A 23,789-nucleotide genomic window follows, 5' to 3' on the forward strand; every position below is an offset into this window, starting at 1 on the left:
ATAATCCTGCTGTGTTAGGTTTATTTTGCTTAGAAAGTCTTCCGGATCCGTAGGACTCGTGGGCCAGGTCCGAGCAAAGTCCACTGCCCTCTTTCTTTGTGGTTAAAAGCACGGTCACATGTGGTGACAGCTGGTGAGGTACCCCACGCGATCCGTTTCTACATTACTCTATCTACTTTCCCCCCCCCCATAGCTCTTATATTTGTGTATGTGTACTTTGTGTTATGCGTGCAGCTGTTGGTGGCCTACGTGACGACACAACAAGGAAGTCGGGGTGTGTGTGCACTACTCCTCAGGTAGCTCTAAAGAAAGTCCTGTTCCTTACGTCTCCCTCTATATAAGGTTCGCATACTGCTAAAGCAAAAGCAACAAGTGAGCAGGAATCCTGCTCCGTTCTTCTCCAGCCATGGGGGTTTGGTTGGGAATTTTATTCACCCGTACAGTTCGTATGGTGGAAAGGTAAGGGTTGTTGCTGTTCTGTGAGGTGTTGTTAGGGGGAGGGCGAACGCTCCTGAGAAAGCCTGCTCGGCCGGTTGAACGACAGGACAGAGTGAGGGTCAAGGGTATAAGGGGGCCGTGCTGCCCATCATATCTCCAGGAGGTACTTGACGGGCACCAGGCCCCTTTTCTTGCCACTGCTCAGCCGCAGGAAGCCGTCCACCTCTTCGTTCTTCCCCACGCAGATCTACATGGCGGGATAGAGGAGGAGAGACACAGAGAGAGACCGATGAAACGGCGAGAGAGAGAGAGAGAGAGAGATAGAGAGAGGCGGGGGATGTGAGGTGGAGAGGCAATGATGTACCGTGACGAACAGCTCTGCCGCTTTTTTATTAGGAGGCTGCTGTAGTGCAATAGGAGTCGTCAAACACTGTCGACAACAGCCCTGGAGATTTTCCTGCATGCATTTGCATACATTTGCAAATATATTCAAGGCTTATGAGTGCATAAAGAGAGTGAGAGAGGGCGAGAGAACGAAAGGCAGATGAGAGGGGTGTGTGTGTGCGTGCGTGCGTGTGTGTGTGTACCTGGGCCTCTTTAACAGTCATCTGGCCCTTCTCTCGGTTCCCTTGGAAACCAGAAGTGACCTTCCATACGCGATCGCCGGGTCGAACACGCTGCACAAAGTTAGCGGGGAAAAAACCAACTTTGTCCCTGCTCTTCCCCTGGTGACACACACACACAAACTCTTAGATTTTGACTGATACAATATGAATATTTTCATTTACATACAAACTGTTCTGACCTGAACTGTTAACAGGATTTAACATTTAACACATTTGTTTCTAAAATTCCTCTTGCGTTCAAGATGAATATAAACTGGCTTTAGTTTCACCACAACAACAGTTGTTCTGGTGCCAGAGTGAATCATTACAATTGTCATCCTCCACAGACATTGTTATTCTTCCTGTGGTTATTTCCTCTTCCTGAATAAGCTGTCAGCACGGCATCGTGATCTGTCTTTGAGAAGCAAATCTATTTTTGCTGTGTAGAGAGACAGGAAAGCAAGGGCAGAGAGAGTGCAGCGACGAGATGGGGGTCGGACTCGAACCCAGGTCACGCTCACAAGGAGCATATGGTCTGTGCACCAACCTGGCTAAGCCACCAGGCACCCCTTGAGAAGCTAATCTGAAGGACAGTACACAGTACAGCTCAAGATCCCTAAGGTTTCTGCTTTGTTTGGCCCTATAAATCCTCACAAGTAATGCTTCTATTTTTTAATGTTAACGAAGGACACTATTTGTTCTACAGTGTCGTTGTTGTTTTTTAGCTTAATCGACAGACTGATTTGTTTTGTCTGTCCTCCATTAGCGCAGTGAATCGTTTGCTCATTAAACCTGCCCTGCTCTGATCCTCATGCTGACTAAAGCTTAGTTTATACTATGTCTGAAATTAAGCAGCCATCAGTGCTGCCTATAGAGCACCGAAGTCTGACGTCACTTTCAGTAGAGGGCGTCTGTCCCCAGGTTCATGTATTTGTTTAGTTGCATTGAAATCCCAATTGAGGCGATTTGATATCGCCTCATATAACAACTGTGTTTGAAAAATAAACATGTCACCCTGGCCGCTTCACTCATATGGATATGAATAATCAACTGACTGAGAGAAAACGCTAATGTTACTGCTGCTGAATTAGTTAGATTTTCGCTAGAAGCAGACTGTATCATATATGAGTGACTGACTGTTGCAAACGATACAGAGACACCTTCCCGACAATAACGCCGAGACAGCTTGTTTATTTTTGGACCACTACGCTTATAGTAGACGATATTAAGATCACCCCATGTTATTCTCCATAGAGAAATCACTTCCGCGAACCAGGGGAATCGTCGGGATGAGCGAGTTACGTCAGGACTTCGGTGCTCTATAGAACTCATCCAAATCTAATTTCTGTCCTCTGAATGTACTGTATACTTATATATCCTATTATCTTTGGATGTCTTTACTTCTGTCCTATATTGCCTCTGAATGTATTTAGGTCTGTCTCATCTCTAAATGTCTCTATACTTCCATCCTGTAGTCGATTAACATCTCTACTCAGATGGGACAGCTTTAACTCGTCCCACATTATCAGATTCTGCATGCAAGGGTAGATTTTAAAGCCCTGCGAACAGAGGCAATAACATTTTATTGACCGGACACGGCATTTGCGAAAATATATTTTTAGGCATTCAAGTGCTACAGTGATGAAACGGGAACTATTGATTTGAACTTTAAGAGCCCAGATGGGCATTTATTGCATTAGATAAGAGTTATAATTTTAATGACCCACCTTCCACCAGTCTTCATTGGAGTCATCTGTGACTTGAACTCTGTCACCGGGCCTGCAGAGTAGGGAAGGAGGAGAGGAGAGGAGAGGTGTGAGGAGAGGAGGTCTGCTAGAGGTGAAGGGAGCTATAATGAGATGAGAGGACACGGTACACGGCTACCAAGGAATTGCTTTTCTGCAAGAAATTATCATCATATCAGCATTTAAATGCAATCCCAAACACACAACAGATGGACACAAGGCCGTAGGAAACATGCTGTTAAGAGGACATAGACAAAAGCACATCCCCCCCCACCACACACACACACACACACACACACACACACACACACACACACACACACACACACACACACACACACACACAAACACTGTCCTAGAGGTCAGTGAACCACCAAAAACACTAAAACCACAGTCCATCAGAAGGGATGTTTGGACTCAATCTCATTACTTCGCTTTGGCTTCACAGCTCCGTCTCACTCCTAACGGTATAATACCTGATGTGGTGTGACATGATGACAACACACAATATGTCCTTTTCTTTAAATGTTCAACTTTATCTACGTGTAAAATTTATTTCAGGGCTAATGTGTGTCTCTGAAACACACAGTTTTGCAGAAAAGTGCTAGCCTTGTTTGCTGCCTTGTTTGCAGTGCAAACTATAGTGACCCTGACATCAGAAAATATGAATGAGACTGATATAATAGCGGTCAAAGACTGTATGTTTGTGCCAGGCCAATGCTTGCCTGCAAAATGCATCCTGGGAATTGTAGGACATGAGTGATGACAGCTGGGGCGAATGTGGAATGGCCTTCGCGTTTGAGTAAAGACGAGCTGTGATTGGCCAGTGCACTTGTGCAAGGAAGCAATGTGATTGGCGAATAGCCACTTTGAGTGGCAGTCGGGGCAAACGCTGAACATGATTTCTGTCCATATCGGGTGGCAACTCAAACAGGGCTGAGTCGGCTAAGCAAACTTCGCAATATTCGACACGACTCGACACAACCCTTTGGCGTGCTCGGTGGTGTGTCTCTCATGGCTCAAGTTCGCTTGAGACGACCCCTTCGTCGTGGTCTAAAACTGTACTTAGGAGGGGGGCATGACCATTTACTCAAATGTGAAGGCACTCACACAGCTGGGTTGTATTATATTGTACTTTTTCGTGCTAAGGACCCCCAAAGTGATATGTATTTGGCCCGAAATGGATCTGAAAAATGACGTGTTGATTAATGTGCATTGTTCCTGTCAAATAAATAAATAAATAAATAAATAAGAGAAGATTTTTAAAATAATTTACGTTTTTCAAACACACAAATAGCAGAAGTACAAGCTTGCAGTGCTGAACTAAATGTTTGTTTTGTTGTTTCCATAGCGAAACTGACACGGATGCTTTCAGTTTTAATGGGTTAATACATCAAAGGCATGATAGTGTCTCTCTAAACAGTCTCTCTGTCTTGTTCTATCTTTGTCTGGCATACTTTCTCTCTTACTGGTGCCATTTCTCAAGTACACAGTAGTTTACACATTTGTAGCGAAGTGAATTTGTGCATGAATACACAATTTCAATTGATCGACCGTCAATTAATTAGACGTGTGAAGCAGTGTTGCTACTGTACCTGGCTGTGCAGCATGCCTGTACATTATGCATGAGTCAGGAGAACAGCAGCGCTGCATGGGACCGAGACCCTAGCACGCCTAGCACGGTACTTTTGCACGCTTAATGCACACGCACACTTCACCCAGCTGGGTGCCTCGCCATTGTCCCACTGAGGAGGCAGATGGCCTGTGTGTGTATGCGGTGTGTGGTAGGTGTGTGTGTGTTTGCGCGTGTGTGTGGGGCTCTAGCTAGGTATGCAAACCTTCTCTTACGCCTGATTACTCCAGCTATTCTCTTGCACGCACACACACACACACACACACACACACACACACACACACACACACACACACACACACACACGTCTGATGATGAACTAGACTGCAGTAGAAATCTGTCTTGTACTGAAGGTTCAGAATTAAAGGGTGAAATGTTGCTGTAATAATCTGGTTTCATTCGTATTGCTTTGCTCGCTCCGTTCCTTAGAATGCACGGGTGTGCACATGAATGCACGTACGCATGCACGCAGGCAGACAGACAGGGTGTACGGAAAGGCCTGCCCTGGGTGTATATTATATCAGTTATTGTTGAGGAGGTGGGGGGGTTAATGCACTGTTATTATACAGTATGTATGTACTGCATATAGCCTAATGTATACTCTAACGGTTAGACTTAGAGTCTAACCTACACAAAAAGCAACAAGAAAGAAAACGTTTTAGGAAAATAGCTAAGACCTGCTAAATTGTTATTTATTTCATTTTATGTCAGAAAATAAAATGTCACTAATCCGCACATTCTTACTTAGTGAAAACAAATTAAAATAATGTCCTTCTAGACCTTCTAATTCACCAACATACTGTACAGGAGTTTCGCTTCACTTCAAAGCACACCAGAGGGCGGAATACCGCAGGTGTGAATGCAACCACATTAAATAGGGGATGAACCAAAAAATGTGGGATGAAGAAGTTGGCACACAATGAGGAAGGAGAAGGCATTATTACGCAGCGTAAAGATGTCCTGTGGACAGACATGGTCTAATGATGAGATAAAAGCCCTTATCGCAATATGGCCAGGCGATCATATTTATCAAATGCTGAATGTTGCAGAGAAAATAGCAGATATATCTGCAATTTTTGAACATTTTAGTACACTGCCCCCAGAGAGAGTGAACCAACACATGCAGTACACTGCCCCCAGACAGAGAGTGAACCAACGCATGCAGTACACTGCCCCCAGAGAGAGTGAACCAACACATGCAGTACACTGCCCCCAGACAGAGAGTGAACCAACACATGCAGTACACTGCCCCCAGAGAGAGTGAACCAACACATGCAGTACACTGCCCCCAGACAGAGAGTGAACCAACGCATGCAGTACACTGCCCCCAGACAGAGAGTGAACCAACGCATGCAGTACACTGCCCCCAGAGAGAGAGTGAACCAACACATGCAGTACACTGCCCCCAGACAGAGAGTGAACCAACGCATGCAGTACACTGCCCCCAGACAGAGAGTGAACCAACACATGCAGTACACTGCCCCCAGACAGAGAGTGAACCAACACATGCAGTACACTGCCCCCAGACAGAGAGTGAACCAACACATGCAGTACACTGCCCCCAGAGAGAGTGAACCAACACATGCAGTACACTGCCCCCAGACAGAGAGTGAACCAACACATGCAGTACACTGCCCCCAGAGAGAGTGAACCAACACATGCAGTACACTGCCCCCAGACAGAGAGTGAACCAACGCATGCAGTACACTGCCCCCAGACAGAGAGTGAACCAACACATGCAGTACACTGCCCCCAGACAGAGAGTGAACCAACACATGCAGTACACTGCCCCCAGACAGAGAGTGAACCAACACATGCAGTACACTGCCCCCAGACAGAGAGTGAACCAACACATACAGTACACTGACCCCAGACAGAGAGTGAACCAACACATGCAGTACACTGCCCCCAGACAGAGAGTGAACCAACGCATGCAGTACACTGCCCCCAGACAGAGAGTGAACCAACGCATGCAGTACACTGCCCCCAGACAGAGAGTGAACCAACACATGCAGTACACTGCCCCCAGAGAGAGTGAACCAACACATGCAGTACACTGCCCCCAGACAGAGAGTGAACCAACACATGCAGTACACTGCCCCCAGACAGAGAGTGAACCAACGCATGCAGTACACTGCCCCCAGACAGAGAGTGAACCAACACATGCAGTACACTGCCCCCAGACAGAGAGTGAACCAACACATGCAGTACACTGCCCCCAGACAGAGAGTGAACCAACACATGCAGTACACTGCCCCCAGACAGAGAGTGAACCAACACATGCAGTACACTGCCCCCAGACAGAGAGTGAACCAACACATGCAGTACACTGCCCCCAGACAGAGAGTGAACCAACACATGCAGTACACTGCCCCCAGACAGAGAGTGAACCAACACATACAGTACACTGACCCCAGACAGAGAGTGAACCAACACATGCAGTACACTGCCCCCAGACAGAGAGTGAACCAACACATGCAGTACACTGCCCCCAGACAGAGAGTGAACCAACACATGCAGTACACTGACCCCAGACAGAGAGTGAACCAACACATGCAGTACACTGCCCCCAGACAGAGAGTGAACCAACACATGCAGTACACTGCCCCCAGACAGAGAGTGAACCAACACATACAGTACACTGACCCCAGACAGAGAGTGAACCAACACATGCAGTACACTGCCCCCAGACAGAGAGTGAACCAACACATGCAGTACACTGCCCCCAGACAGAGAGTGAACCAACACATGCAGTACACTGCCCCCAGACAGAGAGTGAACCAACACATGCAGTACACTGCCCCCAGAGAGAGTGAACCAACACATGCAGTACACTGCCCCAGACAGAGTGAACCAACACATGCAGTACACTGCCCCCAGAGAGAGTGAACCAACACATGCAGTACACTGCCCCCAGACAGAGAGTGAACCAACACATGCAGTACACTGCCCCCAGAGAGAGTGAACCAACACATGCAGTACACTACCCCCAGACAGAGAGTGAACCAACACATGCAGTACACTGCCCCCAGACAGAGAGTGAACCAACGCATGCAGTACACTGCCCCCAGACAGAGAGTGAACCAACACATGCAGTACACTGCCCCCAGACAGAGAGTGAACCAACGCATGCAGTACACTGCCCCCAGACAGAGAGTGAACCAACACATGCAGTACACTGCCCCCATAGAGTTGAGTTGAGGACAATGAACCACAATGGAAACAAGCCTGTGTTATCCTTTTAGCAGAGCTTTTTTCTGTTATCAAACATAAAGTATACAATCAGTCAAACCACCTTCATGTGTACTGCGAGTGGGCTGGACAGCAGGTAAAAGGTTTATGGAGTCTTTGACGGCCCACCGATGCGACCAGCAGCCCACCGGGATTTGTCCCAGTATGCCAGATGGCCAGTAAACTCCCCCCCCCCCCCCCCCACACACACACACACACACACACACACACACACACACACACACATACACAAACACAGCTTGTATATTGAGCATGACTGACTGTAGTTCCAAGTCATTTTTCTCCTGGGGCAGAAACTTGTAGAGTGCCGCGTAGGTATGGATGGAATGGATCTCCACGCGCTTCGATGTCTGGAGAGAGAGAGGGAGAGAGGGAGAGAGGGAGAGAGAGAAATTGAGACCAGTGAACTGTATCTTATGAATTGAAAAGCCTTTTTGAAGGGAAAAAATGATTTTCTTTTTGTTATATAGAGTGTTTTCCGCTTGGCTTCATCCAAAAGAGTATAGAGAATTTTATAATATAACAGTGCACGTGGTTCAAAGGCTAGAAAGGCTGTGTAATGTAACTTCATTCAAAATGGATTAAATACAAACTGGTACATACTGGTTTCCATTGTGGTCCATTATACAACATACAGCACCCAAACTATACAAAAAACACAATCATAAATACTAATATATACAGCTGAGAACAGCTTAACTGTTAAGCCGTTTCTTCAAAAGCTCAGTTCGGTGACAGTCAGTGTGAACGTTATACATCAATATATATATATATTTTTTTTAAGATATTTTTTTGCGGCTTACGCCTTTTATTGATTTTTGAAGGGACAGACAGTAGGCTGACAGGAAACGGGAGAGAGATGGGGGGATGACATGCAGTAAAGGCCGTGTCGGGTCCGGGAGTCGAACCCGCGGCACACTGCGACTGGATTACCAGTCCGGTGCCCAGACCGTTACGCTACGGCCTGGGCCTATACATCAATATTTTGAGTACAAAATGACAGGCATCATGGTATGGCTAAAAAAGAAACGCTCGTCTTCGCGGCTCATGACTCCGACATTTCTTTCACCAGTGGCAGAGGATGAAACATGAGTGTGACAGAGGATAAAAGGGAGAGGGGGATGAGGGTGGAGAACGAGAGAGAGAAAGTGAGAGAGGGGAATGCTGACTATACACACCTTCAGGCTTACCCTGTCCTCCGAATCAGCCTTCTCACTTTCAGGAGGGGTTAGAGCTGGAGAGACACAAATACAGAGAGAGGGGAGAGGGTTGCGGGAGAGGCAGAGAGTTTGCATGACAGAAAGGGTGTGAAAGAAAGAGAGTGACGGACAGACAGGAGAGAGGAGGGGGGGAGAGGGGGGGGGGGGGGGAGAGAGGGAGAGAGAGTGAGAGACGTCTTATCACTTTGTGAATAGCAAGTCAATGACAAGGTCACAGAAGGCATTAGCAGCGCACGGATGATTGTCTTGTGGGACTGCAGAGAGAAAAGTAGAGAGATAGAGCACACGCACGGGCACACACACACACACACACACACACACACACGCACACGCACACGCACACCCATAGCTCTCTCTCTCTCCCTTGCATGAAATACCGTACTTTGACATTTTGAATTGCAGTGGGCCGTTTGTCTCCATTGGGCACGCGTCCTATTATGAGGATGGGATGTGTCCTTTGGTTTTGTTGCAGGTCTCATTCTGTTACCTTTGGAACCACCATGTGCTCTCATTTGCAGTGTTTAATGCCTATACTGGGTGTGTCAGGAAATCAATAACGGTGGATGTTGTTTACTGATTGTGGACAAGAAAGTGCATTTACTTGAGTAACTTTTTATGAGTATTGGTACTTTACCATTTGTACACTCATGAATTATGGGGGTTCCTGAAATAAAAAAAGATTGAGAACCACTGCTATTGACCGTAGTATTTATCCCCAACTGCTGCTGTAGCTAACAAGTCAGAGCCACAATGAGAAAATTACACTCACTTCCTGGAATGGGTTCCTCTTCAGCTATTGGCTGGCTTTCTAGGTGATCCTCAATTTGTTCGGCCTCCTCCTTTTGTTCCGTAGAGTAGAAGAGCAGAGATGAAAGTGGGATGATAATCAATGTACAATATTAAAATACAGTATAAGATCTGATGTGTTTATGAAAATAATTGAAGGAGCATACGGCTGATGGTAAAGGGATATAGAAGGACTCTGAGTCAATGCAATGTCCGCAGAAGTTTAGCAAAAAACGTGTGTGTGTGTGTGTGTGTGTGTGTGTGTGTGTGTGTGTGTGTGTGTGGGGGGGGGGGGGGGGGGGGTTGTACCTCGTGACAAGGTGATTCAGAGATGCTACTGAAGCTAGATCGACTCATCTGAGCCAGCGATGTCCCATAGCGCAATGCCTCGTACACAGGGTCAACACTACCCTTACCTGCCTCTGCACAGACACACGCACACACACACACACACACACACACACACACACACACACACACACACACACACACACACACACACACATAAAGAAGACACACACACAAGGCATGAGGTAATTAAACAGCGTATACATAATGTCCTAAATGACACCAACTACCACAAAATATGCACACACGGACACACGCACAGTCACAGACGAGCGTGTGTGCGCATGTGTGTATGCACACAGCAATCTGTCACATGGAGATATCCAGCGCTGGAGGTGCTCTCACTCACCTTGGGCAGCAGGCACCTCTGTAACCACCCCCAATGGATCACTGGTCAGCAGAGGAGAGCTGAAGTTTCGCCTAAAGGCCCCCGTCTGTGATACGCACGCACGCACACACGCACGCACGCACGCAGACAGACAGACAGACAGACAGACAGACAGACACACAGACAGACACACAGACAGGAAAACGATGGGAGAACAGATAAGGAACAAAGGAGGATAAATGTAATTTGAGGCTGAAATATGAATCCAACTTCCTCTTTTCCCTTGTTCCTGGCATTGTAAGACAATAGTATTGTGGCTTTCCGTGCGTGCGTGCGTGTCCACGATGCTGTCACTGTATGGCAGTTCAGTGCTGGCTAGAGACAGGCTACTGGGCAAGCAGAGAGGTGGAATGCTGTGCTAGCATGCTGCTAACTGATGAGTTACTGTAGTTGGGTAGCTTTATCTGCTGTGTATATATAAGGGCTTAAATTGGAAATAAATCAGCTTTGCGATACCAATTCTTTACGAATGTTCAGGTCATCACCATTCACATTCACAAGGCCTAGTGTCAACTGAAGCAGAATAGGGACAGAACCTTTCATGTCTGTGTCTGTAAGGTACTGTATACTACAGGATATTTTCTTTCCTTTTTAAACCTTTTTTGTTGAACAAATATAGCCTATAATGACTCCCCCAAAATAGGGACGCCAGGCTGTAATTAATTTGCTTTTTGGTTGCCAGTGTGACACCAGGGCTGTTTTAATCCCAAACATCACCAGACAGTTTGACTCTGGCTGGCCATCATGTCCTCTCGCTGACCTTGATTTCTTGTCATTATCCTATTTACAGTAAATAGCCTATAGCACGAAAAAACTGAAAAGTAATACCATAAGATATAGAATCTGAATGCAAACAAGGGTTTGTGTTCACTGTCTTGAATCTCATTTTCTCCTTTGGGAAAGATGCGTAGCCTATAGCAGCGACCCAATCTGTGCAGAGGAATTCATAAGTAATGCATGACAAGTTATCTGTCTTTTTATAAAGACAAATCATTTCATTACAGGAACATTATGTATGTTGGTGGCCAAATAACCTTTGAATCACATTTGAGTCCTTGCCAGGTTCCGAGGATGATTTGCAACCTCTGTACAAACATTTTGACAGATAGACTAATAGTCCTATTTATTGTACACAATGTCTGGAAACAACATTTCCCTTTGATGTAGCACGTTAATCGTATGACCGTAACATGGTTCAAAGATAGAGGACAGACAGTAGCAGAGTTCTGGATCTTAGGGATGTCCCCGATCCGATCCCGATACCACAATTTCTGTTAGCCGATACCGATACCGAATACCGATACCAGTGTTGTGATCTCGTGTCTATAGCTATCTAGCTATATATCTTGTGTTGTGTTTATAGCAGACTCCTCGCTCAAATGTGCACTTGCAGTTTGGGGCAAATCGAAAGCAAACTCCACTGATACTTTTCCAATACGAATACAGAATCGGGACATCTCTAATCTTTATCTTGCATAAATTCCACTCAAGCTGCTTGCCATGTGTGGGGACAGTGGGGAGTATCAATTTACAATTTATAGACATTTAGCACACACTCTTATCCAGAGTGACTTACAAGTATACGAGATCAGAATGTGCAGAGTAAGCATGGACTCTAATAAACGAGGTAAATCATCAGAGTGCAGAGAGAGCAGTGTAGCGCCTCAAAGAAAGTAGGATACTACGTAATAAATAATGAACCTACAGTAGCATCTGTCTAAACGACACGCTATGTTGTTACATACAGTACATGTGTTGGTGTTCACTTATTCCTAATTGGTCAGGTCACTGTACTTGCTCCACTCTTTACCCCCCGCTACACCAAATCCCTTCACCGGAAATAGCCGATCTACATGATCACAGCACATTGCCACTCACAACTATTTGTGAGCTTGTAGATTGGCTATTTCCTGCGAATGCCCCCCAGAACATATTAGGGGTTCTAGGTTTCAAGTGGTTAAAGTTGAATACAACATGTACATGTGATAAAGCGTATATATAATGCCCCGCCTGCCTCTGATTGGCCTACCGACACTGCCCTTTTAGCCCGTCTAGCCCCCATGGTCTCACCAGACTGTCCTCCGATACGCAAGGTTACTCCGTGGTGGGAAATAATACGTACAAGAGAATGGCAGCTTTATTGGCACGCGCAACAGTAACTTGTAACTAACATTTTTGTAGAAGTGGCAAACTAATAACTAAACTAAACTTGTGCCGTTTGCTTTGATTGAATGTACTATGGTTGGATTTGTCTGTGTTCTAAATTAAAGCGTTAGTGTTAAACTAAATAATATTATACTAAAAAAGAAAAAGACACACACACACACACACACACACACACACACACACAAACACACAAACCAGCCACTTCTACACGGCTTACCACATACAAATCTGTCATCACCACAGGCAAAAGTGGACGATATTGGTGGGTGACTGTTCAGGGACCCATGAAGGATTGGCCAAATAATACTTTATGGCACAGAATCACAGAGGTACTCTAGTGGCTGCATTTAGTAATGTAACACTGGACTCTATAGAGATAAGTCACTCATGATAATGACTCTGTACCCTGGGCCCTGTGTATCCTCTGGTCCCAGAGATACCTTCCAACCCTCCACAGTCAGCAGGTTCATATAGGATCACTTGGAACTTTTCCACAGATCTTATACTCTCAAAATGCAGAGTTTGCAGGCAAGAATGTTTGCTGTCTTTAATGCAACGCCAAACCCCCAAAACTCCTTTTAGAATAGCATGACGGTTATGTGATTCATTCAGAGAGCTGTCGAATTAAGTTAGGACTCGAGAGTCGAGATCGTATCTTGTCTTGGACCAGATGACTCTAATTTCCGCAATGTTGGCTAATGCAGCTTTTACAGATTTACTGTCAATATTCTTCTTCTCTTTGGTTCATTCAGAGATTTTGCTTAGAGGGTTACTCTAGTAGCCAATTTTAATATAGGATTGATGTTATTACTTAATTACTTGAGCAATTTAAGCAGGACAATATATTTTTTACAACATACTAGTGGGGTAATTACATATTTTGAACACAGACCTACATAAATACGTCCAAGTATCTCATCATCATTTGAGCTTGGCTTCAGAAGGCTGGTAATTATTTTGCCCACTTTGGAACTCCAAGAAGATGACACTTCTTAAAACTATCAACATTAATCTGTATTCCTCATAATAATGACCTCAAGCTCGCAGCATTTTCTGAACAAGTTCTCTGAGGACAAAATTGCTTCATACTCGATTTGGCTCCGCTCTAAATTGACTGCAGAACATTAGACCCCAGCCACTATACAGCACTAGAGCGGTAACTGTGTGACCTGGATCTGATTGTGTAAATACACAGTGACCAGTCACCCACAATGTTCACATTTCTGTCTCTGGTGGCGTTCGCCTAGTCAGAAAGTCTCAGAGGTGCAAGAACTGCCGATGCAAACTACGGCAAGGCAATGTGTTGTTTACTTTCTCCCCAGTGATGTCATTTTGTTATCATTCCCTAGACAAACTTAGTTTCGGCAAGAAGTAAGCTGCAGCATTTATGTGCTATGGCAGAATATCCACACCGACTTGGGAGAAATATCGTCTGGAGTAATTATCTTTATAGGGATTTTCTTTCTTGCCAAACACTATTACGTCAAGACCGACACCAGGGGGAGGCGAGACCAATTCAATTTCTCTGCCTCTATCCCATAAAGCAGGCAGCTCTCTTCTCTGCCTACAAGTATACTATTTACCTTTAGCAAACCTAACTCTGAGATAAACCACATGCTATCTAAATATCATTACATTGGAACTATAAGAGTGGCTGCGCCAGTGGCTCAGGAGGTAGAGCAGGTCGACCAATGATCCCTGGATCGGCGGTTCGAATCCCGGCTCCTCCTGTCCACATGTCGAATTGTCCTTGGGCAAGACACTGAACCCTACATTGCCTCCAATGAGAAGTGGGAAGTGAAGACTCTGGCGTCATCTCCCAATGTATGAATGAATGAACGCTTTGAGCACTTGGAAAAGCCCTATAAAAATGCAATTCATTATAAGATGTATAACTATGAGATAAATGGCATGTTATCTAAATATATGTACATTGAAACCATAAGCTACCATGCAGGTAAACAATGACCCCATCTTCTGTCTAGATAAGATTCTCGTTAAGTAGTAGAGAAAAACTGAAACAAAAGACATGAGAACGAGTGACCAAGATATATATGCATGGTAGGTAGCCATACTGTATATCTTTCTGTCACTGCATCAATCGAGAGATAAGGTGGCAAGAAGGGGTGCAGGGAGAGTGAAGTGGTAGGGGTGACCTCACCTACTCCATCCATCCATTCATCTAACGCAGTGGTTTTCAACCAGTGGTCCGGGGACCACCAGCGGTCCTTGAGGAGGTTCCAGGTGGTCCCCAGCTAAGTGATGGGAACTATTGAGTGTAAAATGAAACCAAATGGACCCGGGAGGGTCCATTTGGTTTCATTTTTCACTCTCAAGAGTTAACTTGACTTGACTTATTCCTGTAGGCTCCTAGGTGGAGCATAGGGCCGCAATCACACCCCACCATCGGACTCTGTTTTGAGCAGTTTTCTTCAGCTGGGCCCACGATAGTCTAGTCGTCTTTGCCTTTCTTTTACCCTGTGGATTCCAGTCCAGTACGTGCTTGCCTAGTGATGTTGTCAGTAGGTTTTTGTCCAATGTCCAATCCACCCCCACTTTCTCTTCTTCACATACTGGCTGATGGAGTTTTGGTTGGTTTTCTCCAACAGGCTGGCATTTGATATTTTATCGGGCCACCTGATGTTCAGAATGCGTCTTAGGCATCTGTTGACAAATGTCTGGAGTTTGTTGGTGGTAGTATTTGTCACTCTCCATGTCTCTGATCCATAGAGGAGAACTGACTCGACGTTGGTGTTGTCTTGTTTCGGAGGGACAGTGAAGCGGTCAGTCTCTTTGATGTTGTCTCAAGAGTTAAACTATTGTTAAAAATCTGGCTGCATTACTTACAATCACCCATGCAGGCAGCGCTCTTCTGTGCCTCCACCCATCCACCCACCCATCCAGCCCTCTGTACTCCCTCCACCCATCCACCCATCCATCCAGACCTCTGTACTGCCTCCACCCATCCACCCACCCATCCAGCCCTCTGTTCTGCCTCCACCCACCCACCCACCCATCCAGCCCTCTGTTCTGCCTCCATCCATCCACCCACCCACCCATCCACCCACCCATCCAGCCCTCTGTTCTCCCTCCACCCATCCACCCATCCATCCAGACCTCTGTACTGCCTCCACCCATCCACCCACCCATCCAGCCCTCTGTTCTGCCTCCACCCACCCACCCACCCACCCATCCAGCCCTCTGTTCTGCCTCCAACCATCCACCCACCCATCCACCCACCCACCCACCCATCCACCCACCCATCCAGCCCTCTGTTCTCCCTCCACCCATCCACCCACCCATCCAGGACTCTGTACTGCCTCCACCCATCCACCCACCATCCAGCCCTCTGTTCTCCCTCCACCCATCCATCCACCCACCCACCCACCCACCCATGCAGCAATGTTCTGTGCCTACACCCATCCATTCACCCATGCAGCGCTAGCCGCTCCATGCCTCCTGGCCATGGATGTATTGCTGCTGGCTGTCCCACAGTGCTGTGACCTTTCCACTGCGGTGAGAACTGCGGAGTCACTCCATCTGCTCTGGCATGTGTTGAGAACTCATCTCTTTAAGGAACAATTCAGTTCACCCGCCCCCTCCTCCCCCCCCTTCCTCCTCCTCCTCCTCCTCTCCGTTTACCTTTGTCCTCTAGTCTACAGGAACCCAATCCAAATCCTTTATCTTCCTGTCCTTTATTTAATGACTGTCACTGTGGATAAGAACTACCGTATATAAGCAATAGCTTTAATGTAGCTGTGATTGAGACGCAGAATGATAGATCATATCACATTGGCTATAGGTTTTGCATACATGCACGCAATAATGTGATTATTGCCCACTTTGCATTTTGCACGTTCTGAGCGGTTTAGATTATTCTACATGGAATGGACAGTTCGCTTTAATAACCTTGTTTTCATTTCATCATCAAATTACAAAATTTGCATAACAGCAGATATACAACGCATCTTCTCGCGATACCACTCAAAACATTTGTGGTTACGTGTGTTATACGTATTTAACCACTTAAAAAAGTATTAACTAAAGCATGTGACTAAATAATAACTACTTTGGATCCATTGGAAAGCCGGTTATTCTCTCCAGTTCCTGAAAACTAACAGTTTTGGACATACAAGGTTTCCACCCGGCAGCGACGATATGTAGTTTAAGAAATGTGACTTATAGGGTTAAGGTTAAGGTTAGAATAATGCAATCAGATTACTTATACACATACAGTACACTAGCCTATAGCTACGGATTCATTTCTGTCATCGCTTGTCAGACAATCACTTATTTTGTGTGCATAACTCAGCTAGTAGGACAAAGACACAGAACAGACAGCAGAAAAAGAGGGAGAGAGAGGGTGAAATCAACCAATCAACCAAACCGATCCAGACCAATTCTACTTCTCCATCATTCATCTCGTCTCTGTCGGGTGGAAACCTCATGTCCAAAACTTTTCAGGATTAAAATTCACGCTTTAATGCTTTTGTGTGACGCCATAGTATATGATCAAGTAGGGCATTCATTTATGAAGAAAACACAAAAAAACAATGGAGATATGACGTTTCTGCCCAACAGCAACGCTATACATCACACTGAGCGTGTGGGTTAGATGCCAAACCACATCCTAATCAGTCCTGCCCTGAATTTAATGAGGCAGCCTCAAATGTGAGCCAAATACCTTCTGGTCACAAAACTGGACAGCCACACAAGTGCCCCTCATCTGAGCTTAGTTCATTCAGCACTTTTTGCTAATTTCAAAGGACATGCAAAGTGAAAACGGCAATAAGTGGAGCTTTGATTATACTGCGACATACTAGCGTGATGTCCAGGGGGTGTACTTGTACATCAAGCTGCCTCACGCTACAGAAACAGGACATAGGCTCCTGCCCTATGGGCCTCATGGCTCGGCAAGGCTACTTACTTTTGATTATACAGTAAAAACTGTCACAATTTTGTGTTTAGTGTAGTGTTTTCTATGTATCCAAATAGTTGCAAATGGATAAATTAACCTTGTGAAGCAAAGTGTGACAAAGCATCTCTGAGCAGTCTTTATTTATTTTTTATTCAATTGCTACAGTTCTTGGTTTCATAACCTTGATGAGATTGTCTGTCAGGAACATGAATCTATGCAAGGTCTATGAGACAATAATGCTGGCTGTATCATTCACAGTGAAATGACATGCCTGTCATTCAAGAGCCATTCAAGATTGAAAAGGGTTTATTTGTCACTCACTCATGGTGCGACAGGTTCTCTGTTACAACAGCAATACAATAACGACTAAGTAATAAAGATAATACTGGATGTAAGATTTTTTTTTGTTTTTGCTTAAGACTAAAAATACAAAAAAAGTATAGTATAGTATAGTATAGTATAGTAATGTGAAATATACAGAATATCATTGTTGCTGTGTTATCTACCACTGCCAAAACAGCAGCGGTAGATTGATTATACAGGTGTCATGCCTGCAGAGTGGGCTGTCTAGGGGATGTCTGGGGTTGTATCAGTTCACCTCATAGACACACTGACCCAAGATCAGCATTGTCTCTTTTCTGTTACCATTGTTACCATTTGTACCCATGTTGGACTATGATGTGAAGTGACGTATACATGTGTTCTGAGTTTCATGGCCCAAATGTGATCACCAAGGGGGTTATATGTGTTTTATTATAATTGTCCAACTGAGTAGTAGAAACGCCTCTGCAAAACCTGAGACAGATGCTTTTAAAATTGTCCATAAAAAACATATAGTTTTCTTTGCTTTCAGTTTCATCCTCATCTTTACTCTTCTTCTTCTTCTTCTCCAAAACTGTGCCCCCCTGGTTAGTCCAGACTGGCAGACAAGTTCAACAGATGCAGTTAACTGCATGCCAACTAGTTTGGTTGCCCAGTCCCACCCCTGACAGTTTTGTCATAACAATTAAATAAGTCTTAATACACAATGTTATTTGTTTAGTTTTTGAGTGGTGCAACCACTCTAAGGAACAGCAATGTCTGTGGTCACCTATGTGTTCATGTGTCCGTGTGACGTTAATGAGCACGAGTATGATTATTAGTACCATTAGGGGCGCTGTTGCGCCAGAAACAGAGAGAGAGTGCTGCACTGTTGCCTGCTAATGAGAGAGAGAGGGGGATGGGGGGGGGCATCCATATAACCTGGTATCTAGGAAGCTATTCTTATTCTGCTTCCATCCTACCTATGTGTTTATAAAAGTACTGAGCACTAGGCTTTATGTTGCCACTGCCAGAACTTTCAGTACAGAGACGGCAGAAAAGGCAGTTTCTGGAATGTGTTGAACGATTTAAAAGTTGCTGAATTAATTACGCTAAATGCTTTTAAAATGAATTAGAACAGAAGACCTGCAGGCAGCGTCTTTCGGATGTCATTCAATTTACATTTTAGTCGCCAATATTGCAATTTGCTCTGCATTTAATGTAATTCTACTCTGTAAAATTTTTTTTATCTTCCTGGAACTAATGAGCATTTGCGCCTGTCGTAGACATGCGCAGAGCAAGTTCAGTCAGGGAACCTCAGTCAGCGCGCCGGCCGTTAATTGGGCCACCGCAGCATCAAGCTCTCATCCACATGATTCACTCAGCCAATCACACGCTCACCCAATCTCTCATACCGGCTACTTGAACCAGAGGTTTGCAGTCCTCTGCCTTCTTGCTTGCTTACACTGCTGTTGTATCAACGTGCTGTTGTCATACAACCTGCGCTCAACTCTGCTTGCTTTAGCCTACTGCCGTTGTATCAGCGTGCTGCTGTCATACAACCCGCGCTCATTCTGCTTGCTTACTGCTGTTGTATCAGCGTGCCGCTGTCATACATCCTGCGCTCAATTCTGCTGCTGCTGCCTTTTTGTATACTGCGTGCTGCTGTATACAAAGTGCTCAATTCTACTACTGCTGCTAATGTCACCAGTTCGCCACTGCTGTGGCGTCTGGGCGATTAGGCTATGCACTAAACGTTGCTTTCATACAATTCTGGTAAGTCAGTGAGTTTAATTGGTTGGAAGAACGTGCACTGCTTTTGTTCACCGACGGAAATAAGTTGAAGCTGCTGCTTAAATGTTCTCTTCTGTTGCTTTTATCGTTGTGCCTCGATCACACCGAGATCGCGTTAGCCAATGCATTTCACGTCGGGTCCTGTCCTGCTCACAACACTAGTCAAGGAAGCATCTTACCTGCCGTCTGCTCTGCTTTCCGCCGTTCTTCACATGTAAATCCAGGCAAAGTTTATAATCAGTTTTATGACGGTGGTCACGCTTGGTGCGCATTCTTGTCTCGGCTGCTTCTAGTCAATATGTGGACGTAATATAGATTCAAGGCAACGGGATTAAAAGCATACATTCGTCCACAGTATAGAGTAGGAGAGTGGCGACACGCTTTGTATAGTTCCAACATTGTTCCTTTGGCTGGAAGTTGGAACTATCCCTTGAGAGAGAACGAGCACTTCCGCATTCCATTGTTGCCAAGTGAGTCAACACTAATGTCGCCACTATTACTAGATTACTCGGGAGTATGTCCGCATCGCGTCTGTCAGGCATGTTGCCACGTCTGCACATTATAACAGTCAACGTTGTTTAAACCCGCGGTTCATTTGAGGCACCCTCAATTTTATATGATGATAAACTTATTTGACGTTGTTGGATTGTTTTCATAATGATTCAAGATAGTTCGTGGCTTGTTTTCGTTGACCCAGCTGCTTGTCTCCTCCATATTGAAGGGTCTGCCGTCCACTAGGGGCAGTATATCTTTAGCTTTCCTGTTCTGTAGAGTGTAGAAGAGAGCCGTCTTGTTTGTTGTCAGTTTCACGTTCACATTCAGAGATGCATGTTGTGTTGTTTGGAGGTTCTTCACCTAATACTTGTAAGTTTGTTTGTGTTATGCATATATATGGAACTATGATATAGTTTTGCCTCTTTCTTTTATTTACATTATGTGAGTAAATGTTTGCTTGTACATTTTCTTATGTTAATTACTAATTAGCCTGCTTATTTTAGTTAATGTTTTTCTATTATTGTTTGTTTGTACTGCAGTGTATTTTTCTTCACATATGGCAACACAAGTTCTCTGATCAGAATGAAACGTCCAATGCAGCATCAGTTAGAAGTAAATGTAGTTGACCAGAGCAACTGAGAGAGCAGTGAGGTTGCTCTTGGTTGCATAGGCCCACATGGCACCTGGGTCCCAAGGAATATGTCAGTGTGAATTGTACCGTATCATGCACCTAGTGTTGGGCAGAGCCATGCTGGATATTATTATTTTCATTTTGGCTGGAGGGATCAATATCATGCCATTGATTCATGCTAACTACCTATAAACTAATTGATCCTGCTGTTCAAATAAATGATTTACCTGGCTATAAGGTGGATGCTTGCACATTCAGGGATCTCAATTATTTTTAGTAGGCCTATTATGAGGTATTTAGGATGCTAATTGATAGTGGGTGCCCCCCCGCCCCACTGGCCCCAGTGCGGGAGCGCACTCGTCCATTTGTTTGCATTGCACAGTGCGCTATTTCCGAACGCGCCCATTGTGTCAGTGGGCGCTTCAGGCCTCAAGCACCCACGACTCGATGCCTATGCTTGGAGAAATAGGCGGCATGGGTTGCAGCAGAGCCATCTAATAGAAGAGTTACGATGAGCGGGCAGAAACCGAGCACTGTTCATGCAGCCTGAAAGGCGGACAAATGGAGTTTCGAATACATTGTTTTCAACGACGGCAGTGCAAATAAGAAGCCATTTAGGCATGTGTGCAACATGACATGTTTTAAAAGTATTATTCAGGACGACTAAAGTCTCTGTAATGTGTTTGTCATACGATTACTACAAACAATCTAAAATAAGGGATTTAAGAATACTAAAGCTGGGCTGTTGCTTCTGTACCCTTCTACCCATTTGTAGAAGAAGAGCCACGCCATTGAACTGGCCCCATGAAGTGAACTGAGTTTCGTAACTCCGTCTTACTCTATGGGTCTGTTTTACAGGTAAGTACTTATGGTGCGCCAGGGAAGTGTTTAACATTAAATTAAACGCACAGTCTGTCTTTAAAGACAGGAATTGGCTCATTGCTAACATTTCTGCTATGCTTAGCCCAGGAACAGAGGCGTGGTGTTTTTCCTATGCTCAGCCAGGAAAAGAGGTATGGCGTTTCCACGCTGCTAACACTGCTGCTAAATGATTGATTTGAATTCTATCAGTGTTACGGCTTAGATGATACTACACCGTGACTGAAGCTAATTTGCCTTAAAGTCAACTTTAGCTATATCCATGTCATTTTAAAGCGATTCATAGCTGTTCTCATGCTGCTTCTGTCTCCATTTCCTGAGCGACAGCCCTTTATACTGATGAGATGAACCTTGGATGCTGGGAAGGTCCTCCCCATGGGTTGCTGCATACAGTCTTCATCGCAGCTGCAGCCATTATCGGATAGGCTCACATTGGTGGTATACGTGGATCTGCTGCTACTGAAACCATGAGGCAGGTCATCAGTTAATCAATCCGCATCTTCACCTAGGCTGCTTTTGTTCTATTAATTCTATATTCACATGCAGTCGCTCAGCCACCTAAGTAGTGTTTCGGTTGAAACATCTGTATCCTTGATATGTTGACATGGACGCAGCTCCTTCTACGGTCTTGGGGGAAGAGTATGAAGGGAGATGGGTTGCAGATAAATGGCTGAATTTAATACTTGCCGGCAGATGCAAGTCTTCCGTGTTATTTGAGCTACCTTATAAGCAGCGGTAGCATGCTTTTGGTCGGATAAAAACCTGGAATGGGAAACGGATCAGTCATAATGAAGGAATCAGCATCACCCATCAATAAGGACCATCGCTCAGTGGTATAACTTGGACCTGTGTTATGGATTATTTCATTCTAAGAGCTGTTCTAATTCCAGGTTTGTCAACATAGAGATGCTTGTCCTGTTTAATTTCATGTTCTAGCTCAGAGGCCATGCTGATGGTTTCGAAGCTGCCTGGTAACCTTAAATCAAACCATGGTAAATTATTCCTGCCTTCTCTTAATGCAGCTGCAAGCTCATGAGGTTACAGTATGTTGCAGGGTCCTATTCATCTTTCCAAGTTGCTTTCCGTGTATCCTATCATAGTAGTGCTTTTAGTTAATTGTTTTAAATCTCAAAGGCATTATAACTGGCGTTCAGCTTTACTCCAGATCTTCAGTGAGTTATCTACTGGCATTCTATAATATATATATATATATATTATTTTTTATACCTTCTACGTGGTGAATCCTATGCATGATATTTCCACTTCTGACTTTGCTTGGATGCCCACCATTAAATCACTCAAAACAACTAATTTCATTAAGGTATATCTGTGACAGCAACTAACACTGGTCTTTGTCCTTTCTCTTCCATGCCTCGTTTTCTGCCATGATGTCCATCCGCAATGTCATGAGCCCCTATTCATGATGGATTCCGGGAAGCCATGGCCGGTCCTGCAAAAGCTGCTTCTTCTGTGTCAAGGCTGTGGGCTGCCTCCTAATCGCTACACGTCACACTCTTTAGGATCGGCAGCAGCACCAAATGCTACAAGCTTTGGGCTGGTGGTCTTCTGCAGCTGATGAAAGCTATGCTCTGCTAAACTCGGATGCTTTTTTCAGGCTCAGACTAATGAGCTCTGAATTATGTTGGTTACGTTGCTGCTGCTACATATTTTCATTATTTTGCTCCTTATGCTGCAGGATATTATTAATACTCTTAACTGTTTTTCTGCATGATCTTTCTGTTTCTTAGGCCGGTGGTCTCTGCTGCTTACGAAAGCTATGTTAGACTAGTCTTGAAGATATTTTACAGGCTCAAATACTAACTAGTCGTGAATAGTGTGTAATTTGCTACTGTTTTTTCTTACTTACTACATAAGTACAATTCATTCTTAAAACTGTATTTTGCGTATAACTGTTGCAGAACTTGCCGCATTGCAGCGTTGCCGCATCATGATCATGCATGCGATCATGTTGCAAGCTAAAATTTGAAGCTCCAGGTGGTAGACTACTGGGTACTGATTTCAGATATTAATGATAATGATAGAATGTCCCTTTCGGTGATCCTGGTTGGGTTGGGTTATTTGTGCAGTGGGTCATGTTGGTTTTGCAGCGCGCAGCGAACCAGGACACCGTTTAGGACTCCTGAATTTCAGGGATCAACAGGCGCTGTACTGTTGAACACATTGACCTAGT

General features: G+C 44.9%; 1 protein-coding gene across 1 annotated transcript in view; it reads right to left on the minus strand.

Moving 5' to 3' along the window:
* Positions 1–586: 586 nt before the first annotated feature.
* Positions 587–23,789, minus strand: part of LOC310875191 (SH3 and cysteine-rich domain-containing protein 2-like) — a gene marked incomplete at both ends in the record, with an annotated part of 50,333 nt that continues 27,130 nt past the window's right edge. Inside the window, 8 exons of the mRNA XM_083788332.1 lie at positions 587–685; positions 1,026–1,163; positions 2,771–2,822; positions 7,935–8,023; positions 8,852–8,907; positions 9,663–9,726; positions 9,989–10,101; positions 10,377–10,461. Of these exons, the coding sequence (XP_083644458.1) occupies positions 587–685; positions 1,026–1,163; positions 2,771–2,822; positions 7,935–8,023; positions 8,852–8,907; positions 9,663–9,726; positions 9,989–10,101; positions 10,377–10,461 (696 nt within the window). The remainder of the gene's footprint in view (positions 686–1,025; positions 1,164–2,770; positions 2,823–7,934; positions 8,024–8,851; positions 8,908–9,662; positions 9,727–9,988; positions 10,102–10,376; positions 10,462–23,789) is intronic.

The sequence above is a fragment of the Protomyctophum parallelum genome (genome assembly GCF_964188405.1).
Source record: "Protomyctophum parallelum genome assembly, chromosome: 17".
Taxonomy (NCBI): domain Eukaryota; kingdom Metazoa; phylum Chordata; class Actinopteri; order Myctophiformes; family Myctophidae; genus Protomyctophum; species Protomyctophum parallelum.